Source organism: Phocoena sinus, chromosome 10, assembly GCF_008692025.1.
Source record: "Phocoena sinus isolate mPhoSin1 chromosome 10, mPhoSin1.pri, whole genome shotgun sequence".
Lineage (NCBI taxonomy): Eukaryota > Metazoa > Chordata > Mammalia > Artiodactyla > Phocoenidae > Phocoena > Phocoena sinus.
In genome coordinates, this window is record NC_045772.1 from 100292276 (window position 1) to 100311853 (window position 19578).

A 19578-nucleotide genomic window follows, 5' to 3' on the forward strand; every position below is an offset into this window, starting at 1 on the left:
GGGCGCGGCGCGGGGCGGGGCGGCGCACCTGGGTAGCCTCCTCGTGGGCAGCCCGAGAGCGGGCGGCGAGCGAGGAGCGGCGGGGCGGCCGGCAGCAAGCCCGCGTCCGGGCGTGGGCAGGAGCCGGCGGGGCCTCGGGAGGAGCATGAGCCGGCGCCCCGCGGCGGGGCGGCCTGGGCGGGCGGCCGGGGCGCGGCGCTGAGAGCCGGCTGGGGCCGGGCCGGGGCCAGGGGCGCAGCGCCATGGGGGGCCCCCGGGCCGCGCGGCTGCTGCTGCTGCTGCGCCCGGTCAAGCTGCTGCGGAGGCGCTTCCGGCTGCTGCTGCTGCTCGCCGTGGTGTCCGTGGGGCTCTGGACTCTTTATCTGGAATTGGCGGCGTCGGCCCAGGTCGGCGGGAACCCCCTGAACCGGAGTGAGTAGCGCCGGGGCCGCGGCAGGCGCGCAGCAGGGAGGGGGCAGGGCCGGCGGCTCCCGCCTCAGGGGGGACCCACCCCCCATCTCAGACCCGGTCTCCACCTCGCTGGGTCTCCAGGTGCCGGGCGCCCCGCGGGAGGGAAGCCGGGGGAGCCTCGGGGCCACCCCTGGCCGCACTCGGCTCGCAGACCCGGTACCAGAGAAACGCGTCGACGTGGGCTGAGGTCCGTGTCTGGGGCGCCTTCGGCCGCCTCCACCAGGCCGCTCGCTCCGGTCTGCGCGACCCAAACTTTGCTACCCGCCTTCTCCGTGGCTCGCTCCGTTTGCTCCCCTGCGGCGTTTTCGGGGGGGGGGGTCCATTATTTTAACGATACCGCCGTGAGCCACTCGCCTCCCCCTCTTCCCACAGGCCACTCCCCTCCCAGCCCCTTCCTCTTCCTGCAAGTTTCCCACCTCCCTCGAGCGGTACTCTCTCCTGGTCCTGGCCACCCTCCACCCCCAGCGGGTTGTCTGCAGCCCCCCTCGGGAACCCTGCGGAATGAGCTGAACCTCCATACCCTGCTCAGGGCAGCTCAGTGGACCGGGCAGTGGGTAGATTCCTGCTTCTCTTTTTCCACGGAGCCAGAGCCACTTAATTTTTCTGTCTCAGTTTCCTCCTAGGAAAACGGAGGGGATGCTCTCTTTCTCTTTTTACTTCTGTCCGAGGTGATTTTCAGTTTACTATTGACAGAGTGAAGTAAAACCTCCGAAGTGTCAGGCACTGTGTAAAAGGTCGCTGCAATAGTTGGAAAAAAGAGAAATTCCCAGAACTACTAGGTGCCCTTCCCAATCCTGAAGGGGGGAGGTTTATAATTCCAGACAACGTATGGAATTATAAACATCCCCCCTTTCAGGAAAACTAAGGGACGACTGATGAAACTCTGGTGAGAAGATGCTCTAAGTTCTTGTGTCAGCTGTTCTGCCCAGGGCTGGGTGTGGTGCTTTGCCTCCTCTTGTGGCCAAAGACAGGGAATTACTAGGGTCAGTAATTGAACTGGTTCAGGACAGAGATGGGTATTTATGGCGGAACCTCTCACTCTGTGGCTGCTGAAATATTTCTGGCTGTGTGTTTGGAGACTGGGCTTCCATTCCTGGTTCTGACGCTAACTAGTTGGGAAATCCAGGCGCAAATGGCAGCTTCTCAGGTAGAAGGAGGGAGTTGGTCCCTTTCAATGTGAACACTACGATTGTGTGATCTCCCCGCCTGAGCATTTCCAGGGTCAGGGAGCCCAGCACGCCACGAGGAAGGGTATTCCGAAGTCAGGTCCACAGGTCTCAAGTAGGAAGAGCTCTTCCTTCCGAAGACCAGTCTGCCTTCCCTCAGCTCCCCAGACCTTGCTCGCTCCTCTGAAAGACAGAGTATATCTACTCTTCCATACCACGGCCACTCAGAGAGTCCCCCGTGGGTGAGCCCAGGTGGAGTGTGGGTGGGTGGGAGGCCCTGGGAGGGATGTCCCCTCTCTCCTCCTTGGCCACCGTCTTGTTAACCTGGTAGCCAGTGGAGTCCACCGCACAGATTAAAACCAGAGAGGAGAGACTTCCCTGACGGTCCAGTGGTTAGGACTCCACGTGTCTACTGCAGGGGGCACGAGTTCCATTCGTGGTCAGGAAACTAAGATCCCGCATGCTGCGGTATGGCCAAACCCAGAGAGCAGAGCAGTTGCTTTGTGACCCTGAAATGAATGGCCTCCCATCCGCCTCCCTCACCCCCCAGCACATACTTTTTCTTTACCCCAAGTGAGCTTCCTCCTCAGAGACCGGAAGCAGTTTGCCATAATTATCATCTCACACCTGGCTCCCAACCTTTCCCTTCTAGATGAATCTTCACTTTCTGACTGGGTTTCCTTATTCTTTGTTTCCTTTTCCAAACGGACCCTTCTCCAGAAGAATGTCCTCAGCTTCCTAGTCCAGAATTGGCTTTCCGTTTCCCTAACTGTTGTTTTTAACGGGGGCCCAAGCCTGGGCACTGATGGATCCCTCGTATCTTCTTCTCAGCCTCCTAGAGCCCTGAAGCCCACCTGCTGGCAGGGTGGCTTGTCATGCCGGGCTGTCCCATCGTATTCTACTCTCCTTGATTTCCTTTTGGAATGAGATTTAGACAGTGGCTGTGCTTTCTGGCTCCTGGTCCCCGTCCTTTGTTTTTAAGAAGCTCAGACATCATGCATCAAAGTCCTGTCTTGTCTTATAGGTCTTACTCCCAGCCATTCCTCGGGAGGGAGAGTGGGGAAGGAGGGATTAGCAAGCACAGCGGGAAGAAGAGGGTTGCTAGCCTTCCCTCGCGCACACCCTGGCATACAGCAGCAACCAGAGCCGCAGCCCCAGCAAGCCACCCTGCCTCTCTGTAGCAGCCCCTGCCAGCTCACTGCACCACCAGCCTTCCTGTCATCTGTAAGGCCAGCCTCCGTTACCAAGAACCTTTCATTTGCCTGTCCCTGTGTGACTGCCTCCCTGATCTGGTGCTGGGAGAAATGTATGGAGAGCTGGTAGTTACAAACTCCAGGGTGGTCAAGTAATGACAGGGAGCGTGCTTCCTGCTTCTTATGGAATAACCCTGTAGTTTGAGATGCGAGATATGCAATTTGGGCTCCATCTGTAGAAAAAGATACAACCACATTTGGAGTAGCTTCAGGGAGAAGCCACCGAAACTGTTCACGGATAGAAGAATGGGTCCCTTGGACAAAAGAATGAGAGCTGTTTACTCACTCACGCACTTATTTATTTATTATTATTTTTTATAAATTTATTTATTCATTTATTTATTTTTGGCCGCGTTGGGTCTTTGTTGCTGCGTGTGGGCTTTCTCTAGTTGCGGTGCGTGGGCTTCTCATTGCGGTGGCTTCTCTTGCTGCGGAGCACGGGCTCTAGGTGCGCGGGCTTCATACTCACTCATTTCAACAAATATTTGTTTAGCACGTAGCTCGAGCAGGGCATTGTGCTCGGTCACTTAGATGTGGTGATGACTCTGTTATGGTTTCTGCCTCTCACAGCTTTCCCTCTAGGAGGGGAGTTTAGGTGCGTATATGAGAATGATCGTGATAGGAGACAACCGTTAAGTTTTACAGAGGTAGAACCTACACGTTGTTGTGACACTTCTGGAAATGGGACACGGCTCTTTCAACTAATATTTCATGGAAGTGGTGACATTTCAGGAGATCTTGAGGAGTTGGTAAGACTTTAGTGGATGCAGAAAGAGAAAGCTGTTCCAGGCAGAGAGGGCAGCAGAAGCCAAGACCAATAGTCAAGGACAAGTTAGTGTTTGGAAATGTTGAGCATCTGGGTTTGGTGAAGCAGAGGGTGTGAAGGAGGATAGGGGATGGTGCCATAGTATGAAACACTTTGAATAACAACCTTAAAGGGTGGCATTTATTCAGTAGATAAGAGAAAGCAGTCGAAAGTTTTAGAATAAGGTAGTGTTGTAGAATGGATAGGGAAATAGTAAAACTGTTTAACCATACTGTACTTTGGTATGGATGGTGGTGCTGGGATGGGGCGGAAGGTTCCTTACTGTGGCTGGCATTAGTCTTTAGCTGCTGGGTCATGGAGCTCTCCTGAGGACAGGTCAGGGCTCTAGTGGGACACTCAGAGGGCCTGGGGCAGTCACTATATACCAACACGTTCATAAGTGTTCCAGTATTTTGAGAACTGGCACAGGTGTACCGGTGTGTACTGGCTGAGGGCAGCCCCGGGCACAGACTATTGTTGGAAGTTAAAGACCCCGTCCTGGCAGCTTTTAATGAGCTATACCCATTTGTTCAGACTGGATTAGCTACGTCCTGCCTGAGGGCAGAGGTCTGGACTAAAATGGTTTCTAGGTTCTTTGCTCTATAATTGACCTACTGCTGAGACCAACTTGGTGCTGGAACCAAGCGATCACAGCTGGCCACAGAGCCAGGGCCGAATGGTGGTGCACACCAGCCTCTTTCCACATCTCACAAGGCTGGGTCTGCAATGTCCCCATTTAAGTGTCCAGTGTACCTGCTAAACCCCAAAGGTGTTTCCAAGCCTGAAACTTATAACACATCTGTCCGGCTGGCCCCTGCGATTCCTAAGTGACTCCGAGTGGGCTGCGGTGGCATAGCCACAGATGTCAGGCGGGCCCCGTGGCTCCTGGGGTCACCACAGACATTCCGATTTGGAAGGGAGACAAACCCTCCAGTGACAGAGGTAGCTCAGGGCAGAACGGTAATCTGAGACGCAGGCCAGGAGAGAGGGAAAAACAGATGAGACAGATGTGTGGGCAGAGCGGGAAGGCTGTGGCTTAGAGCTGAGCCTCAGAGCAGAGGCAAGTGTGGAGGGAAGCACAGCTGCTTCGTGGGCCCCTTGGGCCCGGGACCCTGTCTTATGTCGCCCTGGCTGGGCTGCCCCTCTTTCCCATGGAGCCTCTGGCTCCTTTTCCTCTGTCCTACTTACCTCTCTTTATGCTGCCATTCTGGCCACCCGGCTGCTGCATGGAACTTCAAGTCAGTAATCAATTCAGGGCAAATACTGGGCACTCAAATACCTTCTGGTTATGGATGGAAAGCTCTGAATTTCCAAGCACCTGATATTTTCACTGGCAGATACTTGGCTTATCAGTGAAGGATCCAAGAATAGAACCTAGGAATTCTTGTTCCTCGTACCATAATACATATAAACAGCAATAGCCTTTAAACACAAATGCGATGGATAAGAATTAAGCCATCACTGCTTTTCCTATTAAAAGTGTGTTTCCTTTGGACCAGCGCCGTCTGCACCAGGACCACAGGGTGTGAGGACAGGGGCCCTCACCCAGCCTTGGCCTCTCCTTTCCTGGTCTCTCTAGTCCTTTCTGACGTGGCCGCAGAATCCCAGCAGCACAGCCGGCCCTGCTATCCTGCTGTCACCCAGGGACCCTCGTGTGGGCTGAGGCCCCGATCTCCTGCTCCGTGGTGACTGGGCTGCCGGCCGCCCCTGTCCTGGGAGATGTCCAGATGCCCCGCACGGTTCTGACTGCTTTGCAGCATGAGGCCTTTGAAGCAGTCACTTCTGTGCTGGCTTTAGGAGTGGCTGGTGGCGCACTGCAGTAGTTTTCCAGGCCCCAGAGCCTGGGCTGGGCTTTATGGAGCGGAGCAGAGCAGCCACCAGAGCAGAGTTTGCTTTGGAAGGGGGCCTGGAGGCTGTTCTTGCAGTTGGCCGCTGACCGTCTGCTTCTCTACCGAGTTCCACCGCTCTCAAATCCTACCCTTTTAATTTCCACGAGCACGCTTCCTTCTGTCCGAGGATGATGAGGTCTCAGCTAGGCCAAGCATATGTTCTGAGCTTTCAGACAACCCTCCTTTGACCTTGTGATCCACAATTAATAGATTTATATGTTACCTGATATAAAAAGTACTACTGGAAGGGGTGAGAGTACTTTGGATGGGGTATATATAAAGGGTCCCGGGCTGAATATATTATACATTTGAGCAAAGCATGACGGATAGATTAAATTTTTACAGACTCTTAGGTTCCAACAAGCACTGCTTTCAGTGTTAGAAGTATCCATGAGATGAGCAAAAATGAATATTTTTTTTAATCTCTGTGATATTTTAGTATGTAATTTACTTCTTATGCTAAACTTTAAAATTTTTTTTACCATTGACCAACTTTTGTAGAAAATAAGCATGCAAATTGTCCATGTTTTTTTTTGTTTTACTTTTCATGGAAGTACCTTTTTTTGTTTGTTGGGTTTTTTTGTTTGGTTTGGTTTCTTTTTTTTTGGCCGCCCCACGTGGCTTGTGGGATCTTAGTTCCCTGACTAGGGATCGAACCTGGGCCCCTGGCATTGAAAGCCCGGAATCCTAACCACTGGACCACCAGGAAATTCCCATGGGAGTATGTACAGAAAAGTGCACGTGTAAGGGTACAGCTTGATGAATCTCCACAAACTGAGCATAGCCTTGTAACGAACACCCCGATGAAGAAACAGAACGGTACCAGCGATTTCTGTCACTACCATGAGCATAGATTAATATAGTCTATTTCTATACCTTATGGAAATGGAATCACACAGTATGTGATTTATTTTAAAATAATATTTCTTTGTGATTATAAAAACAACACGTTCATTATACCAGATAATGGCTGTGTATCTGGACCACATTAACCCCTATAAAATTACCTTTTTGTGCATGAGGCACCTAGTACAACTGATCCAATAACTTAAGGAGGGGCAAGACCCAGGACCTAAGTGCTATGAGATATAGCCCTGTGACATTCTCCAAGAATGGGATTGAGAGTCATTGCTTATCCTGTGTTTGAGAACCTTCCAGAAACGTTTCTTCTGGTCTTTATTTTTTTTCCCCAGTTTTAGAGATATAATTGACATACTGAAGTGTACAACATAATGATGTGATATTTGTATACATTGCAAAATGATCACCACAGTAAGTTTAGTTAACATCCATCATCTCACATGATTACAATTTTTTTTCTTGTGATGAGAACTTTTCTTCTGATCTTGATATTAGAACTAGCTCTGCTCTCTTGAGCAATCCGTTTGTTTTCATTTTTATTGGCCATGTAAATTATATAACCACACAGGTTTCTCCCTTTGTGTTGGTTACTAGAAAGCTTTAGAATTCAGTTTTTGGTTCATTTGGAAAAAAGTTCATTTGGTTCATTTATGATTTGCACTTTGGTACCAATTTTATTCCTCTATCTTTTTCTTTCTTTCCCACAACTACTGTTAGTTTATGTCATCTTATATTCTGTGGTACTTGCAAGCCGCTTTAACTTTTTCTGGACCAAATCAAGGCATAAAGAAATCAATAAAAGTGCTGTGGTGTATATAAAAGTATGAAGAAGAAACTGACAGTCACCTATAATCCCACTACTCTGACCTAGAGATTCTTGAAAAGAAAAAATAAAGTATAGGGGCTTCCCTGGTGGCGCAGTGGTTGAGAGTCCACCTGCCGATGCAGGGGACATGGGTTCGTGCCGCGGTCCGGGAAGATCCCACATGCCGCGGAGCGGCTGGGCCCGTGAGCCATGGCCGCTGAGCCTGTGCTCCGCAACGGGAGAGGCCACAGCGGTGAGAGGTCCGCGTACCGCAAAAAAAAAAAAAAAAATATATATATATAATAGCTGTGATAACCAGATGCTGGATTCTGGAAAGAATTCTAGACTAAAACCCCCCCAAAACATGAATTATTATTTTCCTGATGTTTTTGTTTTTAGTCTATTTAGGTATTGAAAAATTGAATGACATTCAAAAATAAATTCTCACCTCCTTATGTGTGAAGCGGACATCAAAAGCTTGGAATTTACTGTCATGCTGGGGCCTGAGCCACTGTCATTGGAAACAATGACATAAATGTAAGGAAAATTTAATAAAGCTTGGGGCACCCCTGACAATACTAATAAAACAACCGAGGGGACTGGCCAGGAAGGCCAGGAACCTCAAGTTTGTCCTTTGGGCTTCTAACCTCCCCCCAGGCCAGTGGGGGGACCAGGAGTGTGAAAAGCTGTGGCTTCTGGGTGTAGAAAGTCACGAACATGAGCCGTCCAGCCCATTTACCAACAGATGAGAAAACAGGCCAGGGGAAGAGGTGTTACCTGCCTCCTACCCATTTCTTCTCTTCTTTTAAACTGTGTTTTTGGGAATTCCCTGGTTAGGACTTTCACTGCCAGGGCCCAGGTTCGATCCCTGGTTGGGGAACTAAGATCCCATAAGCCATTGCGGGTGGAATTGTGCTTTATGGCACCAAGACCTGGGAAGAGGGCCCAAGGTGGGAAAAGGAGAAGGAAAGGTAGGGGTGGGAATAGAGAAATGATATTCCAGACAAACCATGGATTTTATAGAGGCAGACCTGGGAGACACTGTGGGTTCAGTTCCAGACCTCCACAATAAAGTGAATATTGCAAGAGGGTCACACAAATGTTTTGGTTTCCCAGTGCATATAACAGTTATGTTCACACTATACTGTAGTCAATTAAGTGTGGAGTAGCATTATGTCTAAAAAAAAAAATCTACATACCTTCATTCAAAAATACTTTATTGGTCGAATTCGGGAAAAAATAATTTATTGGTTAAAAAAATGCTAACCATCATCTGAGCCTTCAGTGAGTCATAATCTTTTTGTAATAGTAACATCATTAAAAAAAGTAAGTAACATCAATGATCACAGATCACCATAACAAAGAGAATAATAATGAAAAAATTTGAAATAGTGTGGGAATTACCAAAATGCGACACAGAGACACGAACTGAGCAAAGGCTGTTGGAAAAATGGTGCTGATAGACTTGCTCGACACTCAACGCAGGGTTGCCACAAACCTTCAATTTGTGAAAAATTCAGTATCTGAACTGGGCGATTGGTATTGACATGTATACACTCATGTGTATAAAATTGATGACTAATAAGAACCTGCTGTATAAAAAAATAAATTAAAAAAGAAACTAATACTAAACTTTCGTATGGAAATATGTTAATGTAAATGTTTCAGACATTACAGGAAATTCCTAAAAGTCTTATATGTTCTGGTATAATGTTATAAGTCATAATTCTAGTTATTATTTTAAAATGTATATCTCAGAAATAACTAAATTTCCTTGTCAATTGCATTATTATGAACTTTCATCAAATCTTTAACCGTGGTCATTTTTAAGTCTTTTGTCATTTACAGACAGTTCTGGGTGTACTCTGGTGCTTTTGCAAAAATGTGCCTATAAAAGGGTTTTTACCTTCAAGGAATTCATGGAAAAGACTGACAAGTACAGGTTTCTGGTAACTGACCATACTGCTGAACTGAATGAATAAGCATTTTCAGAACTCTAATGGAAAACTGATGAGTTCATAAAAGTGCCAACAAAAGATCAAGATGAAAAAAAATTAATTACATGGGACTGAGTGAACTGGTGAGGATGATTATAATTTTTGTGACTTTCTGTTTGAATTAAAAAAAAAAAATGCAATATCTGCGAAGTGCAGTAAAGCCAGGAAATTGAGTGATGTGTAGTTTTCGATTCTTTTTTATTTTGCAAATCTTGAATGGCTGCAGAGGTGATTTATTTTAAAACTTATGTAAAATGTTTATGGAGCATTTACTTTTTTGTGGGGGACTGAGTGGGATAAAAAGCATTGATTCCTGGAAAAACTCATGGAATTTAAAGACAGGGCAGGGTTCAAATCCAAGCTTTATTTCTCACCAGCTGCAGGACTTTGTATAAAGTACTTATTCGTTTTCAAGCCTCAGATGCTTCATCTGGGTAATGGGGTTATATGACCTCCCTGTGGAGCTTTTCTTATGATTCGATTCGATAAGATTTAGCCAGCCTTGCACATGTGAAGTGCCCAGTTAGATTGAACATAAGCCTAGCACGTGTCAGGAGCTAGGAGAGAGTTGGCTCCCATCTCTTCCCCTTCAGAGTTTACAATCTGGTAAAAATTAGAAAAAGGCTGGCAGGCAGGAGTATGGGGATGCATTCCTCAGCTGGCCCTCTTGCCACTGTCTCTCCAGCTTCTTGGCCCGTGACACAGCTGTGCCTGGTCCGTCTCCAGGCCATCCACGCCCGCACCTGCCACCACACGCGCATTCTGCCACAAGACTCTTTTCCATCCTCCATCTTTCTGTCTGCACCCCAGACACAGATCTGCACTGATGGGGAGGGGTGGGTTAGAAGTCAAGGGTTTTGTGGAGAATGAGAGCCATTTGGCAACGGACCAGGGCACCAAAGTTCAGCAGTTGGGCAACATAGCCTGTCGCTCTACTGCGTGTCCCTGAGTATACTCGGAGGACTTCTGGGTCTCAGAGGCAGAAACACTGGGCTTTATCTCTGTTTTAATCCAAGCTCTGAAGCTGATTTGTCGCGGGTGCTTGCACAGGTCCTGTTTCTTTTGAGGGCTTCAGTTTCGCAGTCTTCCATTCAATGGGATGCTTGTTTCCGGGTCTGTTTTGGAGCCACTACTGTGTCGCAGAGGGGCCAAGGGGCCAGTCCATCTTTGGACTTTGGGCTCCCGTCTTTCAAGACTCAGTTGCCTGGCGCAGGGGTGGCAGTTATCCCAGCGCTTCTGGCTATTTGGCCTCCAAGGTCATCCCTGACAATGTGGCCTCCATTCAAGCAGTTGCTTCAAAGATTAAAGGCCTCTCTGCTGAGATCTTCTTACAAATCCCTTGATCCTCTCCTTTCTACCCTTCCTGCCAACCGGGGTCCAAATGGATGTGTGCAGGCCTGTGCACACGCACAGCCCCCTCGCCCGCCAGCTGATCTCTGGACCTCTCACCACCACCTCTTAGCCAAAGATTCGGGGCAGGGGGGCGCAGTGAGGACTTGGGAGGCTTCCCCAGGAGCCAGGCACAGAGTGTCAGGGTGAATTCTCAGTTCCTGGTTCTGCTTCTTTATTTCAGCTGAGCAGAGGGCTGGGAAAAGGGAGAGGCTGAGAGCACATCTCGGGTGAAGAGCTTCCAGCAACAGAAGGCAGGCAAGCTGCACAGGCACAAAGAAGGGGTAGAAAATTAGGGAGGGACATCGAGGCAGAGGCATCTACCCCATTTTTTCTTTTGATTCAATGACTGTATTTTTCATATCTGTAAGTTTTACTTGGTTCTACTTCAGATTTGGTTCCTTTTTAAAAATTGTTCTGTTTTTAATACTCTAAAATTAATTTTGCCTAGTATGTTATCTAGAGCTGCACCAATGTTCACATCTTCATTTTTTGACCCCTGGAGATGGCCCTTACTTTATGGAGCCCTTAGCTATGTAAATAAGAACTTTGTCAAATTTTATGCAGCATTTCTTAGTGTTCTGCTGTATTTCCCCAAAAGAAGAGCTCTGGCTTGAAGTTTTTTCTTTTTATTTATTTATTTTTTAACATCTTTATTGGAGTGTAATTGCTTTACAATGGTGTGTTAGTTTCTGCTTTATAATAAAGTGAATCAGCTATACATACACATATTATGGCTTCAGTTTTTAAGACCTCCTCCAGCTCCAAGATTCTGTTGTTATTGGGGTGTGTGTGTGTCTAAGCAAAGGTGGCTATTTGGAGGGGGTGTCTAGCATAAGCTAACTAAAAGTTTAGGGAACTCAGATCCTGAGGACAGAGGCTCCCACAGGGTGAAGGAGATGAAATTGGAAGGGTGGTTGTGACGTGATTGCAGAGCCTCGAGTGCCAGGGTGCTGCGCGTTTGGACTTGGTAGAGAGCGATATAGAATTTTTTAAATTTCTTTTTTTTAATTGCAGTACAATTGATGTACAATATTATATAAGTTACAGGTGTACAATATAATGATTCACACTTTTTTTAACTTTATTTCATATTGGAGTATAGTTGATTAACAATGTTGTATTAGTTTCAGATGTACAGCAAAGTGATTCAGTTATACATATACATGTATCTGTTCTTTTTCCAATTCTTTTCCCAGTTAGGTTGCTACAGAATATTGAGCAGAGTTCCCTGTGCTCCACAGTAGGTCCCTGTTGGTTATCCATTTTAAATATAGCCTTGTGTACACGTCAATCCCAAACTTCCTAACTATCCCTCCGCCCCACCTTTTCCCCTCTGGTATCTTAAGTCTGTTCTCTAAGTCTGTGAGTCTGTTGTGATTCACAGTTCTTAAAGGCTATACTCCATTCATAGTTATTATAAAATATTGACTGTATTCCCCGTGTTGTTCAATATATCACTGTAGCTGATTTTTTTTTTTTTCTTTGCGGTACGCGGGCCTCTTACCGTTGTGGCCTCTCCCGCTGCGGAGCACAGGCTCCGGACGCGCAGGCTCAGAGGCCATGGCTCATGGGCCCAGCCGCTCCGCGGCATGTGGGATCTTCCTGGACCGGGGCACGAACCTGTGTCCCCTGCATTGGCAGGCAGACTCTCAACCACTGCGCCACCAGGGAAGCCCCTGATTTTTATTATACATAGTAGTTTGTATCTGTTAACCCCCTACCCCTTTATTGCCCCTCCCCCCTTCCCTCTCCCAACAGGTAGCCACTAGGTTGTTCTCTTTATCTGGGAGTCTATTTCTTTTTTGTTATATTCGCTGGTTTGTTGTATTGCAACATAGATTTTTGAAAGCAGGGATTTTATATGATGAAGGCAGTGTTTCTTATTTTCATCCACGGATTCATGCTTTAATTCTTCAGACACTTACTGGACACCTTTTTTTTCTTTTTTTTAAAAGCAGTTCTTTATTTATTTTAAAATTTATTTTATTTACTTTTTTTGGCTGCATCGGGTCTTTAGTTGTGGCTTGCGGGGTCTTCGTTGCAGCACCTGGGCTTCTCTCTTGTTGTGGCGCACGGGCTCCAGAGAGTGTGGGCTCTGTAGTTTGCGGCACGCGGGCTCTTGTGTGAGGTGCGCCAGCTCAGTAGTTGTGGCACATGGGCTTAGTGGCTCCGCGGCATGTGGGATCTTAGTTCCCCGACCAGGGATCAAGCCCACATCCCCTGCATTGGAAGGTGGATTCTTTACCGCTGAACCAGCAGGGAAGTCTGTGGACACCTTTTATGTCCTAGGAACAGTGATTATTGGCAGATGAAGCTGCTGGAGGTTCATAAGATGGTTTGGTGACACAGGCCACCTAGGTGGTCACTGCAGTGACCTAAGGTGTGGGCGATGAGTGCCTAGCTGAGGAGGGTGACAGGAAAGCTGAGACCTGTCAGAGAAACATGTGACACTTTGGCAGTATTGTTGATGCAGAAGGTGATAGGATACTAAAGTTCTGAGCTTCACACGTGGTCCTCTGGCTATGCTCTGCCGTAATCATTTAAATTAAGGGCCGCCTTGCACACCCAGTATCTCAGAAGTGGTCTCTGGGGAAGAAAGTGCCTCTGTTTCTTCTTACACTTTCCTCTGGGACGTGGATGCCGTGCTGGTCCTTCAAGAGAATACATACAAAGGGATAGGAGACAGACACTCATTCACCAAATATGTAGTGAGTGTGCGTACATGCTAGGCAGTGTTGTAGGTATTAGGGATGGAGAAGGGAACCAGACATTTCAGGGCTTTGCTGTCATGGAGCTTACATTTCATGAGGACAAGACAGGTAATGAACACTTCAACAAAGAGATGAGAATTTCAGATGGCGGTGAGGTCTTGGGAGAGAATGAAACAGGTGATGGCATAAAGGTTTTGGACGGAGGGTGGGAGAATTGAGGCCGGGAGAGTGAGGGGCTCCCGAGGGTCAGTGCCACAAGCACCCCAGGAATTCAGAGGATGGGAGCTGGCAGAGGGGGGACGGGTGGACCAGGGTCAGCGCTGGTTTTTAGGAAGGTATCTTCCTGCCACCTCCCATAGTCCTGGAGCAGTGTCCTCCTTCCCCCTCCTTCTCGGGGGATAGGGTTGGCCTCCCACTCTTGGTTTCCTGCTGGGAGTACCTGAGCCAGGGCTCTGGCCAGGGGCTCTGGCTAGGCTTGGGGAGAAGTAATACAGCAAGCCCCCTACATACGAACGAGTTCCGTTCTGAGAGCACATTTGTAAGTCCGGTTTGTTCCTAAGTCCAACAGAGTTAGCCTAGGTACCCAACTAACACAATCGGCTATATAGTGCTGTACTGCGATAGGTTCATAACACTTTTCACACAACTAATACATAAAAACAAATAAACCCCCAAATTAAAACATTTTTGATCTTACAGTACATTTCCTTGAAAGATACAGTAGTCCAGCACGACAGCTGGCACACAGGGGCTGGCACCGAGTGAACAGGCAGGAAGGGTTACTGACTGGAGGAGGGAGAGGAGGTGGGAGATGGTAGAGCTGAAGGGTCGTCAGCAACAGGAGACGGAGGAAGCTGCAATTTCACTCACGCTTGACATTGACGGACTGCACGTTTGTATCTTTGAAATTTCGCAACTTGAAGGTTCATACGTAGGGGACTTAACTGTAACGTCTGTTTTTTCTTCACTGCAAACTTGGATCCCAAAACTGGGGTGTGGGGAGCACATCCTGTGGGCATCCCCGTTGGAATGAATCTCTGCCCCCCACCCTCACTCTGCTTTTTTGTACTCCGTTAGGGTACTTCTCAGAGGCTGCCTTGCCTGGGTTATTTCTGTTTGTCTGTCTTCCCCCACGAGATTGCATTTCTTGAGTGCCGGACCTGGGCACTTCCCCCTTGGTCTCCCTGGTGCAGAGATTTTTAACCTTTTGTGGCTTGTGTACACTTGTAAGAATCTGATGAGGAAACTGGTGACCCTCTCCCCAGAAATTTGCCTCCCCCCTCATATTTTGCATAATATTCTGGGAAGGTGCACAGGCCCCTGACACCCCTCCGTGGATCCGTAGTTGAGAACTCTGCCTGAGTGCCTTGCCCGATACCTGCACATGGTAAATTCTCAGAGTTTGGTTGACTTGGGGACATCCTCCCAATTAAATCCCTCTACCCTAGTTGCGGTGGTGGGGAGGGGAACAAAGAGCCAGGAAGCAGTCCGGCTGCTAGGAGATGCAGAGGAGCGCGCATAGACTCTGGGAGTGACCGTCCAGAGAGCAGTAGCTTCACCGTCGCTTCCCGCCATGGGGAGCCGGAGCTGGGGTCTCCTGTCCCTCGGGCTGGTCTTCCTCAAACTCTTCACCGCTGCCCTGCAGGCTCATGGTACCCTTCTGCCTGCCGTTCACGCCCCTGCCCATCCTGTCGGCCTCATCCCTTGCCTGAAGCCTTCCTCGTTGTTTCTGTGCCAGCTGACCTCACCCTCTCTGGAACGTCTGTTGAACTATCTGAAACTCACAGCTGGCATCTTCTTTGATGCCTCCTTCGTCTGGGTTGGTCTTGTGAACTCCAGCGTAGGTTGTCAGAGAAGCCAGAGGTGGCTCCCAAGTGTCCGGTCACGGCAGTTTGCTTCACCCTCCCCACGAGCACTCATGGAGTTGATAGAATTCAGCCCGCACAGCCTTCGCTGGGCCTGCATTTCCCCTGTGTGGACACTGCCAGCCCTTCTGCCTTAACTTCTGAGGTTGCTGTGGTGTCCTCCACGCCACCTGCCAGTGTCTTTACTCTTCCCTTTCTCCCTCCCTCCCTCTCTTCCCTCCCTCCCTCCCTTCCTCCCCTCCCTGCCTCCTTTCCTTCCTAGCTTGCTCAGAAGTCAGACTACCTGAGTTTCAATCTGTGAGCAGGTGACTGAGTATCAATGTGTCCTGGTTCCTTATCTGTAAAATGCAATTATTAATAGTGGTACCTACCTCACTGGGTTTCATCATGACAATTAAGTGGAGTAACACATATAAAGCACTTACAACAGTTCCTGGTACAGTTCCTGTTGAATGAATGTTAGCTATTATTCTTGATTATCACTTAATCAGCTTGTAAAGCCCCTTTGTCTCTCTTTTGATTGTTTTTTGGGTGCTTTCTCTCCCATATCATAAAGAATCCTAGGATAGGAATGGAGCGTAGAGATTTTAAAATTCTGAGATGGAAAATACCTGCCTTTCTTATTCCAGGTCAGTGGCAGGCATCTCCAGTAGAACGTGAAATTCTCTTCCTGAGCCCAGTTGCAGACTCTCAACACAGCTCTCCAGGCTGTCGCTACAAGTTGACTGGAGTTGCCTCTTAAAGTGCAGTGTTTGCGCAGCCTTCTGATTTTACCAGTGAAGGATTTAAGGCGGAGAGTGTTTTCAGCACCTGCCCAGGGAGCAATGCTGGGCCCAGGACTCCCAGTGCCCACGCAGTGCTCTCACCATCCCTTTCTGTTTGCTGAGAAGCTTCCTTTTAATGTCTGAGATTCACATGGTCCTTTTTCCCTGATGTGTACTAAGTATGCATATGACTGGTTCTCAGATCTATTTATCTTGCCAGTTACCTAGCTGAAATTATTGCCATTTAGCTGGGGGTGGATCATGTGTCCAACTCAGCTGCTGTTGGGCTGATCTGTGGGTTTTCTGAAATTTCTCCAGCGACACTCGGCACTGATAGTGCACTGATAGCTGAAGGTCACCTGCAAGGAAGTTCTTATTGATGTTGAATTCTCATATTGCAAAGGGCGGCCAAGACGTGACAGTCCTCATCCAGCAGGTCCCTTTGTCCCTTGCACCCTCCCATCCTCAAAACAGAGCCCATTTTGGGCTTCCCTGGTGGCGCAGTGGTTGAGAATCTGCCTGCCGATGCAGGGGACACGGGTTCGTGCCCCGGTCCGGGAAGATCCCACATGCCGCGGAGCGGCTGGGCCCGTGAGCCATGGCCGCTGGGCCTGCGCGTCTGGAGCCTGTGTTCTGCAACGGGAGAGGCCATGGCAGTGAGAGGCCTGCGTACCGAAAAAAAAAAAAAACAAAAAAAAAACAGAGCCCATTCTGCTAAAGAAGCATAGACCTTAAAAAAAAAAAAAAAGCGCACGGAGTTACGATTTCCTGTCTTACCTCCTTGAGTTGAGGAGGGATGGGGAATAGCAATAGACAAAGCTGATTGATTGATTGAGTGAATAGATCTTTATTGGAGTATAATTGCTTACAACCACTATGGAGAACAGTATGGAGGTTCCTTACACAGCTAAAAATAGAACTACCACATGACCCAGCCATCCCACTACTGGACACATACCCTGAGAGAACTATCATTCAAAAAGAGACGTACCACAGTGTTCACTGCGACAAAGTTGATTTTAAATCAGAAGAATCCAGGAACACGTGAATCATGAAACCCTTTGGTAGGAAAACATGTAACAAATTGTGAAAAATGTTATTTTCTCCTTCTTCTCTGTAGAAGGATACAAGGGGATGAGGGCTGATGTTTTCATAATCCTAGTACTAGGATTATGGAAGTCTGTAAGTGGCAATTCTTTTTGGGGGTAAAAGATGAAATGGATGACAAGTTGAAGAAAAATTGCAGGTAGACAGCAATAAGTGGGTTCAGAACGTGTTTGGAAGAGTTCAGAGAGGAGGTGGAAAAAATAATATTAAAGCTTGATTTAGCATGTTGAATAAGAATTCAATTTTGCTCTGATCCATGAAAATTAGAAAAATATTTGCATAAATAACATTCTACAATAGTGAAGCTTTAATTATACTACTTAGGAAATACCACCTGTCTGTTGCAGGGAAACATTTACGGAAGCAGGAGCTATTAAATTGGAAGTTGATATTTACCACTTTGAGAAAAAGAAATGGGTATAAACTGCCCAAGGTACTTGCTCATGTAAAAATTAGGGGGGGGTTCGATTTCTGGGAAATGAAAATATACTGTAATATTTTTAGGGAAACAACTATGAAATACTTTTGGCACCCCTTACAGATCCAAAGTAGTTTTCTCTTAGTTTAGCAAGATAAACATATATTGTACATAACTTGGTTTGTACAATAAATGATTACGCTTGGTATATTTAGATGTCGGGAAGCCTGAAAGGCAGAAGAAAACCCCACAGTTGTTTCTTCTAAAACCAAGAAAAAAAAATTCTCAAGAAGGAGTTGTTTTTCTATACTTTTCTGCTCCTTTATGTCTCTGAGAAGGTTTGGAAACTCCCAGGGTGGTGAACACTTTCCCCAGCTGGCAGGGCTTTCAGGAACCAGTCACGTGAGGGACGCATGGATGCCTGGGGAGCACAGTGGCCCTTGTTTCACGTGGAACCTTCTTCCTGGGAACTTGGACCCAGTCAGGCTGCCGGCATACTTTGGGATTAGAGGCTGCTGCCCCTTTTCCCGAAGGAAGATCAGTCATTTCCACCTGTCTGGGAGGGTGTCCTCGGCCAGAGCCTGTGGGTGGGGGACCATTTGCATGCTGAATCCTGGAGTTCATGGGGAAGACAGCAGCTAGGGCTGCTCCTTTATTAGAGAGGGCAGGCAAGAGGTGCCGGCATAGACAAACCCGTGAGACCCACTGAAGGGTTCCGACTCTCAGAACAGGAGAGAGATGCGGATGGCTCAGGAGCTCAGCGGGCTGCAGTCTGTGGTCCAGGCTCTCCCCTGGGCAGCTCAGCATCTGCGCAGGGCCTTTGGGTTCACGGCTGTGCCTTAAGGGTGTCACTGTCCTGTCCTGCCCAGAGCCCTCCCCTCCACCAGCTGATGGATGTTCCCTGGGCTGCCAGAGCTGGAATGGGGGAGTGGGATGTGGAATCTGGTCTTCAGCAGAAGGGGCTGCACCTGCGGGGGCCTTTGGCTGTCCACAGCCAGCCAACGAGGGAGACAGAACGAACCATGAAGGAAACGTGGAGGAGAAGTCGTGCTGCTAAGGAAGAGATGAGCAGCAGGGTCAGGTGCGGGTGAGAGGTCCCAAAGGGAGGCCTGGCGTGCTTGGCCAAGCAGCAGGAGGTCACTGGTGAGCTGGCTGATCGACTGAGGCCTGTCCTAGCAGAAGGAGGAGAGGAGAAGCCATGTTACAGAACCGGAGCATCTGGGCTTTCTTTTCAGCGCAGTGTTAGGGGAAGGGACGCTGGGCTGGAGTCAGGGGACCTGGGTTCCAGTCTTGGTTCTGATCTGAACTGGCTTTGTGACTTTGAACAAGTCACTTCTGCCCTGTGGGCCTCAGCTTCCTTATTTGCAAATGGAGCAGGCTTCGCTCCTTGGTCCTTGAGGTGCTCTCTGGCTCTGACATTGTTCGCAGAGGAAGCAGTGTTTGCATCAGCTCTGAGGATTCTGAGCTGGAGGTGGCTGGAGAAACATTGGAAGCGAGAAGGTGCCGGACTCAGAGCCCTTCTCTACTCCCTTCCTAGCCGTGTGACCCTGCCTTCCCAGGCAGGCAGAAGTGGGAGTTGGGCACTGGGTCCAGCTCTTACTGGCGAGACAGTGACCGTCCCCCACCTTCCCCTCCCCCACTCACCTGGGGGTGGGAGGACAGTCTCCCCAGGTGGGGTTGGTGAGGGAGGGGTGAGGCTGGATGAGCCCTGGGTAATGGGCCTGGGGGCGATGGTCTCGGAAACCTTTGGCTGGAGAGGCTCGGTGACCTTGCGGGCATTTCACAGCCCCCCCTGGTGACCACGGTCATCTTCCTTGTAGCCCTCCTACTCCTCTGCATTTCTGAGCAGTCCCCCGCCCGGAGCCTCCACGCTGTCCCTCCCTGCCCCTGGGCAGCCCTCTGTGTGCTCAGCCCCCAGAGGCAGGCCTGCTGCCCGGGATCGGCCTCTTATTTTCGCAGCTGCAGCCACAGGCTTCCTGACCAGACCGTCAGAAGCTGGGGGGCTTGGAGGTGGGGGTCAGGGAGCCATGGGCTCGGGCTCTGCCTCAAAAGGTGCCCCTCCTGGAGGAGATGCCCCTCCCAAAGAAGGGGGCGG

General features: G+C 48.8%; 1 protein-coding gene across 1 annotated transcript in view; it reads left to right on the plus strand.

Moving 5' to 3' along the window:
- The first annotated feature begins 242 nt into the window (after positions 1-242).
- B4GALNT3 (beta-1,4-N-acetyl-galactosaminyltransferase 3) overlaps positions 243-19578 on the plus strand; it is a 91478-nt gene continuing 72142 nt past the window's right edge. The window contains exon 1 of the mRNA XM_032647283.1: positions 243-411. Within this exon, the coding sequence (XP_032503174.1) occupies positions 243-411 (169 nt within the window). The remainder of the gene's footprint in view (positions 412-19578) is intronic.